The 11,496-nt window shown below is 37.8% G+C and overlaps 1 protein-coding gene across 9 annotated transcripts; it reads left to right on the top strand.

The window, feature by feature from the left end:
• Positions 1-358: 358 nt before the first annotated feature.
• LOC107762976 (protein SCAR3) lies at positions 359-10,395 on the top strand. 9 transcript variants are annotated; one of them, XM_075234964.1, is made up of 10 exons: positions 359-499; positions 773-983; positions 3,048-3,211; positions 3,472-3,595; positions 3,678-3,810; positions 5,787-5,854; positions 6,005-9,050; positions 9,193-9,294; positions 9,793-9,900; positions 10,091-10,395. In XM_075234964.1, exons 2-10 carry the CDS (start codon positions 829-831, stop codon positions 10,133-10,135), a joined length of 3,945 nt encoding a protein of 1,314 aa, XP_075091065.1. In that variant the 5' UTR covers positions 359-499; positions 773-828; the 3' UTR covers positions 10,136-10,395. The 9 variants fall into 9 exon arrangements, with proteins under 9 accessions (XP_075091065.1, XP_016436872.1, XP_075091067.1 ...); XM_016581386.2 differs by having other exon boundaries at positions 9,190-9,294; XM_075234963.1 differs by having other exon boundaries at positions 401-499; positions 757-983; positions 9,190-9,294.
• The last annotated feature ends 1,101 nt before the right edge of the window (positions 10,396-11,496 follow it).

Genomic DNA, 11,496 nt, shown 5'->3' with positions numbered 1-11,496 from the left:
ACACTTTTAATAAGGTGAAAATTTGTAAAATAAATCCTTATAAAAAAGACATGGTAAGTTTGTAACCGCTCATGAAAGATAAAACGAGGAAAGCTCAAGTTATGTTGATTTATTCTCCTTGAGTCCTAATTTTTATGTAAATCTACAAATTACGCTTTTATTTCCCTTTTTCTTTCTAATTGACTAATTTAAATTGCTCATTATAATTTTGTCTCATTACCCCTCCAACCTGTCAGTTGGAACTCAAACTACAAGGGGAAAGGTCAAAATAGTGGTACTTGAACTTAAGAGGGAAAACTGAAATTTCAGTACAGATAAAGGGTAAAACAGTCATTTCAGATTCCCTTAACCTGTAATGATACACCCACCAGGGGAAGCATGGCTTGCAGAGTTGGCAATGTCGTTTCTCTTTGGACGAATTCACCATTTTCACTCTCTCTTTCTCCGCTGAAAACTACAGACCTTCAGACCCATCGCTTTCTCTCTCTACATATATCAAGTACAAACTCTCTCTCTCTCTCTCTCTCTCTCTCTCTCTCTCTCTCTCTCTCTCTCTCTCTCTCTCTCTCTCTATATATATATATATATATATATATATATATATATATATATACACACACATCACTATCTCTATCTGAGCAGTAAGTAGTTAAGCTGCTCCACTCCTTCAACTACTCCTCTCTTACTTTCTCTCTCATCATTCCTTCATTTATTACTATATTTATTGTTTTACTTCTCTCTCGCATTCAATTTCAGAATACTTTTATTTTAGTGTGAGACAGAGTGGACTGTGGAGAGAGAAAGTAGAGAGAAGTGTGAAACGGAACGATGCCGTTAGTGAGAACTGCGGCAAGGAATGTGTACGGATTGGGAACGCCGGAATTGTACCGGGACGCCGATAAAGAGGATCCCAAGGTCGTTCTTGACGGTGTTGCTGTCGCTGGACTCGTCGGGATCTTGCGTCAGCTCGGCGATCTCGCTGAGTACGTTTTTTTACTTTCCTTTTCTCATTTATGCCCTCTCGAACTCTGAAGAATGCTCATTTTTTTTTCTTATTGTTTAATTTTTAGTGGAAGTTTCCGGAAAAGGTTGCACTTTGGTTTTCTGTTGTGTTCTATTTTGTTATGCTGTGGTGACATTGAAGTAATTTCTGAGAAAAAAATCGGACCTTTTTTTTTTTTTTTGGTGAAACGGAAGTATTGCTGAGATTCAAATTAGGCGTACTGAAATTTGCTAAATCTCGTATTAATTTTCTTGTTTAGCAGAGTTTTATGACTTCATCTTTCTTTGTTTTTTTTTCATAATCATTTTCTTAGTCTTATTACATGCAAATTAGGTTGTCCCTCTGTCCACTGCTGATGACACAAATATGTTTATTTGACTTGTAGATTTGTATAAGTAGTGGAAGAAAATGCTAGTGTAGTTTAGATTCATTAGCTGAATGGATTTGGATTTTGAAACTATATTGTTACACAAGTGACGTTAAACAATTTTGGATATTTCAAAATGGGAACAATGTCATTCAAATTAGGAGAAAAAAGATATAAGTTAGAAAAAAATAGGTAACTTCTTGCTTTTCAATATTTTGGTTACTTCAAATTTACCTGGGTCAAGTCAACTGATTTTTAGGGTAAAAGGAGAAAAGGATAAACTTTTCATTTGAAGATAGTAATTAGAGATTTACAAAGGAAAATTGTGGTCAAAGTTTACTTGTGTTGACTCTAGAGAGTTGTGAATTGAAAACGTCTTGGACGAAAGGGACGTCCGTTAAGTGCATGCAAAAGAAGCTTAATCTATAGCCAATAATGCCGTAAGGGGAAAAAGTTGTATTTGGAAAATGTAATGTGACAGCACTACAACTGTAGTCTTCACTTGAGTGATGGTTCTTCACACGTACATTCGGCTATCAACTTGACTAAGGCTTTCAGCAGCCATTTTGTATAATTACGGTGGAGTTTGGCGGAGAATACTGTAGCTTCTAGCATTCAACATTAATGTATTGCCTTTTGCGGGATATGTCATCTTTAAACTTACTCCATTTATTGAAGAACCTTCTTTTTTTGTTTTGTTCTGGTAAGTGCTAGAAACAAGCTTTTCTTCAGCTAATTGGAAGACATGGTTGGTTTCAACATGGTGATGACGTTTATCGACCATTGTGTATTGCATAGGCTGGGGAATACCCTGTATGGCCAATAAAAACTTAGCGGGAAGTCTTGAACCATGACAGCTCATACAGATTAACAGAGTAGTTATAATTCACCTAGGAAACGGTAAACACTGGGCTCGCATTGCAAAAAAGTAGTTTAATGTGAGCACCCAAGGATGTGACTTAGTGGTCGATGAAGTTGGAATGAAGATCATGAGACTTGAGAGGCCAAGGTTCGAATCCTAGCAGAGGCAATAAACCTAAGGTGATTTACTCCCATCGGCCTAAGCTTTGTTGGGTAAAATTACCTGATACATGTAATGGTGGGAGGATACAAGTACTTGGAAATAGTTGAGGTGTGCGCAAGCTTGTCCGGATACTACATTTATTCCATTTATTAAACTAAGGAAGAGGAGTTCAATGTGATGGTCTTACCTTCTTATCAGAGGTTAATGACTCATTTCCATTTTGAGGAAGAAGAATGAGTCCTGTGCTTAATTATGCATTTGAATTCTGTTGGACAGAATTCCTATTGTTGCTTTGGGTTGTTTTCTGAGTTTTGGTTCTACTGTTCTAGTATCTTTTACTGCAAATACCTTTAGCACTCTGTAATAGTCATCCTGTTACTGGAGTTTGAGGTGGATATTGATGCGCAAGTTGCACTGGGTATTTCGAACAGCCAATAAATCTCGAGAGCATTAACATTTCCCTATCCTTTAAGATCTACACAAGGTCCTTAGGAAGATTGGGGGTACATTCTATTATCTATAGCTCTATAATATTCTTTGGTCTTCATTTGGTGGGATGAAATACCCAGTTTGATGTTCAATGAAGGATTGGAAATGTGAATTTTGAATGCTAAAGATATACTTAGTAGTTAAGAGCAGTTTTGTACTTGTAGATTTGCGGCAGAAGTGTTTCATGGCTTACAAGAGCAAGTGATGGTTACATCCTCGAGAAGCAACAGGTTGGTTGCTCGTGTGCAAAAAATTGAAGCTGCACTTCCTCCACTTGAGAAATCAGTATTGGCACAGCGGAGTCATTTACACTTTGCTTATACAGCTGGTATGCCTTTTTGATCTCCATTACCAAATTCTTTAAACCAAGGGAAGGTGACAGTGAGAATGGGGGGTAATTGGTTTAATTTCTCAAACTCAGATATGCCTGCCTATGATAGAAATGATGTTCCAAATAGTTTCACAAATAAAGTTTTGCTTGTAGGAAATACTTCAACTTTGGTGTATTTGGAATGTCTGTTTCTGCTTCTTAAATGGCTTCTTTTTCCTGTTCTTCGAGTTTTTTTTATGGAAGCAGTTGGTGTGCAGGATCAAATTGGCATGCCCGTATCCGTACTGAACAAAATCATTTTATATACAATGACTTGCCAAGATTTATCATGGATTCATATGAGGAATGTCGTGGGCCGCCACGCTTGCATTTGCTTGACAAGTACGTGAACCCAAATTTATAGCTATATTTATATCTCCTGATTGCACTGCTATACTCTTGAAAAATTTACTTGTCTCTTCAGATTTGACCCTGGTGGACCTGGATCTTGCTTGAAAAGGTATTCAGATCCAACCTTCTTTAAGAGAGCATCAGTTGGGTCTGATGAAGAATATATTGAAAAAGTCCTAAAAGAAAAGAAGGGTCGAAAGATTAAGGTATGTCATGAATAATTCCGAAATTACCTGCCACAGCTTAACTTTGGGAGATTTACTTGGTGTTTCTATGAGCAATATCATCTCATATATTCACGGGATGTTACATAAAAGGATGTTAAGAAGTTGAAGAAACACATCTTAAATCGAAAACTATGTAAAGGCCTCTCCTCCCATTTATATAGGTAGAGCGGAAGTTTGCTTTATGGGATTTGTTAGCACCATATAATTGCAGGGACAGAGCTGGAAATTTGACACAGAGGATCATCTTATGTCAAATAAGTCTGTAGTATTTTATTTACATAGGCAAGAGAAGTCTTAAAATTGATAAAAATTATTGAAAAAAGAAGCAAAGTGTAATATACTAAACTTTGATTGAGAACTATTGCACAAATTCAGCAGATAAAAAGAAAACAACAGACTAAGATATTAATTAATATCTCAATGAAACTCTCGTTTCAAAAGAAAAAAGAAAAAATGCATCTTCTTATACTGCACCATGCTAGTTCATCTCAACTATTTAGGATACATATTTTTTTAAGGAACTCTATAGGATACATGTCTTCTAGACAAAAGAAAAGAAGCTCAACTTCAACAAATAAAATAAACATCATCACACGACAAATGAAAAGACTTGAAAGCTTGGATCAATGTTTTTTATGTCTTCCAGTATGGGCACATTTTTGGATGGCAAGCTGGTGCCCAGTCTCTCTTGTACAAAATTAACTCAATGAAACTAACATCGATCCCACATTACTGGAAACCATATCACTAATATATTTTATGTACAAATTTAATGGAACTATATAATTCAGGTTGTATTTCATATTAAATTCTTTTTTGGACATAGCATTGTCATTTAATATACTAAAACGCATCTAATTTACAATTTACATCTGACAATCATTGGAACAAAAAAAGGGCAGTTCGCTGCACGAAGCTCCCACTATGCGCAGGGACGGGACGGGATGGATCACATTAGGTCTACTGTACGCAACCTTACCTTTCATTTCTGCAAGAGGTTGTTTTCACGGCTTGAACCTGAGACCTCTTACCTCTTGGTCATATGGTGACAACTTTTAGCTATGCGCCAAGGCTCCTCTTCAATTATTGGAACAAAGATACTCTTCTTTCATCTTGTCATCTTACTTTCCTGCGTTATCTGTTTAGCTTTTTGGTTTGTGAACTTTCTTTGTGTGGACAGCTACATCTCATGAATTACTTACTATCCTCGGAAGGGAGGGAGGGATAAATAGAAACCAAACAAAGTTCCAAAACTAAATAATTGTACTATAAAGTTACGATACCATTTATCATAAAGTTCCATGCCAAATGTTAGGAATCCACTGCCAAAATATGTGAATGTAAGGATGTCCTTTTTTCCTTTATTTTTCTTGTTTTGAGATTGCTCATGGGGTAGTTTTTAAGCGATTTGGCAGAAATTTGGGAGGGGGTAGCGGAGGGGAGAGCTGCCCTTCTAAGGCTCTAACACCCACTTTTCCACCTGTGCATAACCGTGCTCGAAATTGATGGAATTTAACTTTCCATGGTTAACATAAGGAGTTCCAAAAGGCATGTGTTAGTACTGTCTGTTATAATTCCACTTAATCTTATAATTTTTGCGATAGCCATACTCATTAACGAGGAACAACAATGAAAGGCAATGTTATGTATGCAGATTGAGCAAAAAAGGCAAGGGATAGGCTCCTTAAGCATCGCCCTTCCATAGTAAAAATAGAAAAAGACCAGCTCATATTTGCACTAAGATTTTATTCTATTCCCTTGTCTAGACAGTAATCTTTTGTTTTACTAGTTGTTACTTTGGTCCTGAAAGCTTTGTTACTTCTAATTATTCATTGGTGTCCTCCCAGCATGCGTTCATGAATGTTTAAACAAAAATCTGTGCTATAGCAAGCTTGTTTATTTCTGATGATACTTTTAATAAATTTCTGTCACAAATATGTGTCAACATTGAACAGAAGAAACGATCATGGAGGAGGAATGGAGAAGTCTCTCGTAGTGCATCTATGCCCAATTATGGTAGTAGGTATGCATTACTTGTTTTCTCTTATGGACAGGAAAGATGGAGAAAAAGTGGTGACCTCAGAGAATTGACATATTATAGGGATTTTATATTCATAGCTTTTACAGATCGGAATTTGCTGAAAGATAACTTTGTGATCTTTGCACATTACAGAATGCCATTTTCTTCCAGAAATCTGGATAGGCGACCTTCCCTGGTTCATAGTTTCTGCACATATGACACCACCCTGAAATCTGACTTAGATTCGAGACATGGGTCGGGGCAGCGGGAATTTGTTTCACAGCCAAGATACTCAATTCAACCTGAAGATGGCAAATCTGAGACTATCTCGTCTCCACTAAAAATGCAGCATAACCAATCTTTTGATTGTTCTTTTCTTGAAGAAAAGAGTGATCATGCTTACAATGATAATGGAAAAGATTTGTCACACGAGCTAACTGACCTTGTTTCAACGTCCGTTGCTTGGAATTTGAAGATGCAACCTGACACACAAGAGCCTAAAGGATCCTTTGATTCGACATCGCAGCTACATCTTAACAATATGCTTGATCACGCTTTTCCTGAGGAAAGAAGTGAAGTTGTTTATGATGACATTGATAATAGTGTATCAGAAGAGCAAGCTGGCCACTGCACATCTTCTGTTACTTGGAATGATAAAACAGGATGTGAGAAACAAGAGTCTAGAGAATCCTTCTCTTCTCCATCCCAGATTCAGCATGATGCTTTGCTCGATTGTGCTTCCCCTGATCGGAAAGGTGATGATGAGTACAGTGATATGGGGAATAGCTTAACAGATGAACAAATTGGGCGTAACTCATTGTCTGTTGCTTGCAGTGGTAAGATGAGAACTGCAGAAGTAGCGTCTAAGGAAGTCTTCTACTCTCCATTGCAGATGAATCCAAATGCTTCAGTAGAAGATGCTTCTCCTGATGAAAAGCTCTGGGTCATATCTGATGAAGAGAGTAACAATTTTCGACAAGAGGAAGTTGTTCCTAATTTGTCTTTCTTAACTAGCAGTGTTAAGAATGAAACGTTGGATCCTATAATTCTGAAGTATGATAATGATGAGAGTTTGGAAACAGGTCAAGAAAATCTACTCCTAGATACTCGTGTATTGGATTTTGCTGTAACTGAAAACATTGAACAACAAAGTTCTGAGCCTGAGGTTGAAATTATACCAAGGTCAACTTCTTATGAAAGCCAGTTTGATGACATTGAAAGTGAAACTGACAATTTTATGGATGCACTAAACACCATTGAGTCAGAGTCTGAAACTGATTTAGATTGTCAAAGAAAACGAGCAGTGGAGCTGGAATCTAGTCTGAAGACTGCATCAGCCCCGAATGGAACCCTTGGAATTAGAGCAGAACTTTCTGATCGGAATTTGTCTACTAATACACCTGAAGTCGCAGCTAGAAATTCCCCTGAAAACAGTGGTTTTGGTGGTAATATCAACTTTGCGTCTGCTGACTCTGACCCTGGAGCTTTCTCTTCCTCTGGCAAAGTAAAATGTGAGGAAATTCCAGAGAATATCTCTTCAGAGTGTGGTGAGTTTTTATCGTCTCCTCAGATAGCTAGAACTGCTTTTAAACCAGACAGTTCTCTCGGTGTCCCTTCAAGTGAAAGATCCAATATTCTGGAAGCATCACAAGTAGAACCACTTGTTAGTAATCATATCACCTCTAGCCCTAGGGGAACTGGTTCAGGATTGCCAATGGCCAACAAGATCCTGTGTGGTCCTTCTGACTCTGAAAAGCCCCCACCCCAGCTTCTGGGCACTCCTCCAGTCAAATTCTGGACAAATGGTGGCTTGCTCGGGCTTGAGCCCTCAAAGCCGCCAGATGGTGTAATAAATACTGTTAGTCAAGTTTATGAAGCTAATCAAAATGAGGTAGTCGGTACATCAAGACAAGAACCTGTTCCTGTCAGTCAGAAACATGCAGGAAAACAAGATATTGTGCAGAATAGGTCAAGAGATAAAGCTGATTGCCAAAATTCTGCTCAAGCAGTTGGCATTTCTATTAAGAACATATCTTCAAGATTTTCAACCAAAGATTTAGATGTCAAGCTTGAGGAGTCAAGTAACTTATACCAGCAAAATTGCACTGATAAGCCCCTACAGAGTTGTTTAAGTGGATCTGGTATACTGACATCTAGCACAGTGGGTCCGGTGAGTCTGGAATCCCAAACTATTGGAGTTGGTCAGGAGAATGGAAAGAATTCATCACGTATTCTTGAACTAGGTAATCGACTGCTTACTAATGGATTTCACGGGAAACTCTCACTTGGTTGGAATGATAACACTGATTCAGTCAGTTCCTTGAACACTGGAATTAATGAGCCAATGAATGATTACCAACATTTTGTGGGTAGAACATTTTCCGGTAGAATTAAAGACTTCCCAGGAAGTGGAACCTCGTTTACATCACCTTCTTCGTCTCCCCCACTTGGACATATGAAGATCTCATTCCAACCGATAGATGGCATTGAGGCTTCGAAACTGAAACTCAGATTTCCTGATAGGAATAACATCCACGAAAACAATGGAGATATCTTTCCTTCATTTCAGCTGGTACCGGAGCCTTCGATTCCTCTGCAAGAAGCTGGTTCAGACTCGGATGATGACACATTTTCCAGATCATCTCCCGATCTGTCAGATGATTATCTTAGCCATCAGTCAGAGTCAAACTCTGAACAGTGGGAATCTGGTAACTCTCCTAGTTTAAAGGACCAAGAAGTATACGATGCTTTGCAAAGAATATCGTTAACTGAATCAACTTCAACATCTTTGGAGAATGGCCGGACATCTCAGCAGGAGTTGCGCCCCTGCAGTGGACGTCATATTCCTTTTGCAGAATACTCTCTGGAGGATTGTCAGTCTGATAATTTATTTGATCTTCCAGTTCTGGATACCCAGCATTCCTCATTCAAGCATGGAGCTGGTAATGCTCTGACTGCAAGAGATCTAGAGCCATTGTCTGCTAAGCAGTCTACGTTGCCTCCTCCTCCTCTCCCTCCAATACAGTGGCAGAGTACACAATCACATTTAGATGACGAACAAGATTATCTAGAGAATTCCTCTGAAAACCATCATGTGTTTGATCACAAGGAGCTGGGATCTACTATTTCACATCAACCTAAGCCTCCTCCATTTAAGCAACACCAAGTTATTGAAGCTGCATTTACATTGAAAAGCAAGGTATTCTTCCTGATCCCACTATGAAACTTCAAAAAGAAAAGAAAAAAGAAAAAAAGGAATTGAAATTTTATCTAGAAGGCTCTCTTTTCCACTTTCATATCAAAAGTAGGAGGTGACAATTATGCATTTACATATGCAGCAGCCAGACTCGATAGACACAACTGGGCGGAAACTCGTTGATCATGCTAAAAATAGCAGAGGAATCAATGAAAAGGAAGACTTCCTGCACCAGATTAGAGCAAAAGTGAGTGGTCATTATTGTCCCATTGGTGATCGAATATGTGCCCGCAACTGGTTTTGATATTTGATTTAGTTTTTTGGATTTACTTACTATTTTATCTTTTAATTTTCCTTGAGCCCGTGTAAATTACCTGAATACTTCAAGAATTTATCTCTGATTTTGAAAATCGGCAAAAAACTTTTTTCCACTTGGATATTGGATAGTAAGCTAGTTGTAGCCTGCTCTTGACGGGTTTGCTAGCTTCTGTCCTTGAACTACTTTATTAATTTGCTTTCTCAATTTGATCGTTACCAAACCGCTTTCTGTAGATAATTTCTCCATTGCTTTTGTTGTAATGTTTCACTCTTCTTTGAATTGTGAGTGGGGTTGAAGTCATTGTGAAATTATGATCTTAACTTGAGGATGAAGTGTCTACTATTTACCAAAATGAGCTATTTAGTCCAATTTCATGCCATTTGAGGAATTCACTTTACCTACTTTCTCTTTTATTGTATGATTCAGTCATTCAATCTCAGACGAACTGCTCCAGCAAAACAAGCGGGAACTTCAGGGCCTCCAGCAAGCGTCAAGGTCACTGCAATTTTGGAGAGGGCCAATGCAATCCGTCAGGTATCAACATCTTATCCTGCATCCTTCTCTCCCTAATAAACCCCCCTCCCCCCCAAAAAAAATGCCCACCCTCTTGGTCACCCCGAGAATGATGAACACAGAAATAGTGGATTGAGATGGTTCCTCTTTACCAATATATTTTGCTAAACTGTTGACTGATCACTTGTTCCTTTCTTTGACACATATTCAGGCAGTTGGAAGTGATGATGGAGAAGATAACTGGAGTGACACTTGAATTCTTATCCAACCATGTTGACATTAGTCTATCAAACCCAACCATGTATAATTTTGCTTCTGGAGTTAGGTGAGAGGGTGTTATAAATATGTAAATAACTAGTTATTTTCTGTAATTATTCTTAGGTCCTGTTGTTGTATCTCGATTAGCTTTTTCCCTTAGGTAGCTTTCAACCTGTTTCTGTAAACATTGTGCTCTAGTATGATCCAGCAACATTTTCTTGATTACCGAGGCATCATTTATGCATAAGCCTTTTTCAACATTTTATCTAGTATTCTTTCACAGCTTCGACTGCAGCTGTAAGCATAGCTAAATTTAGTATATGTGCTATTTGACTCCTTAGCAAATCATAGAGACTCTCGTAATGCGATGAGATATGATAACAGCTTGTGTGAAGATCGACGGTGACATCTGTGTGATGTCACATGATTTTCATCTACAGCTTTCATGAAGATGCTAGCGTGTTTGTTTTACTGATAAATAAATTCATTTTACTCCATTTGGTCTATTTTACATGATGACATTTGATTAATCACGGTGTTCAAAAATGTTATTTTGTACTTGTATATTATTAGTTGTACTGCAAAAAAATTATTAAACTAATGAGTGAAAGGTTAACTTGCTAAGAAACATAGCTTCGAAATATAAGATTTTAGTAGTACTTATACGAATTTGAATTCTTGAAAGCTGTGGAATTATATATTACTTTTAATAGTAGAACAAATATCTTGAAATTTCTCAAACTGAAATAGTCATGGTAATAAATTCATCACTTCACCTCAGTATTATTCTATCTTCTTTATCTGTAGCTTTAACCTGTTGTCCAAGACTAAAAAAGATTCTGACTGTGTCGTTTGCTTCTATGCTGGAATCATGGGAAAAGGTGTACTAGTATTTGTTTATATAGTTTTAGCTGATTGTGTTTGACTGACTTCCGCTCTGCTGATTTACACTGAAAATTAGGGTCAAACACCGAGAACCGTGGCAACTTGCGCTAGAAATATTAGCAGATCTGCAAGTGGCAACCCAACTTATGTTATAGTTGCTCTACTAAAACAGGATAGCCAACCAGGCAACCACCTATAGACAACCCAAGTAGCTTGACGACCGTTAATGGGTACATCCTTAGCCATAGCCAGAAGTGTCGGGTTGAAGACATGAAAATGGACAACTTTTGTAATAAGAAGCACTCCTACCTAGTGCGATTCTAAATTAATTGGACAAGTAGGTTTTGAATGTCAGATGCTTAAAAATCATTTTTTAAAATAAAAGTAGCGGGATGAGTTTTTGGACAAATACAACCTTAAAACTTTTGCTTGAGGGCTGCTCATAATCATTAATCGGATAGCTGATATTACTAG

This window comes from Nicotiana tabacum, chromosome 17 (genome assembly GCF_000715075.1).
Source record: "Nicotiana tabacum cultivar K326 chromosome 17, ASM71507v2, whole genome shotgun sequence".
NCBI classification, from domain to species: Eukaryota; Viridiplantae; Streptophyta; class Magnoliopsida; order Solanales; family Solanaceae; genus Nicotiana; species Nicotiana tabacum.
The sequence above is the reverse complement of the archived record's forward strand: the minus strand, read 5'-3'. Positions and strand labels throughout refer to the sequence as shown.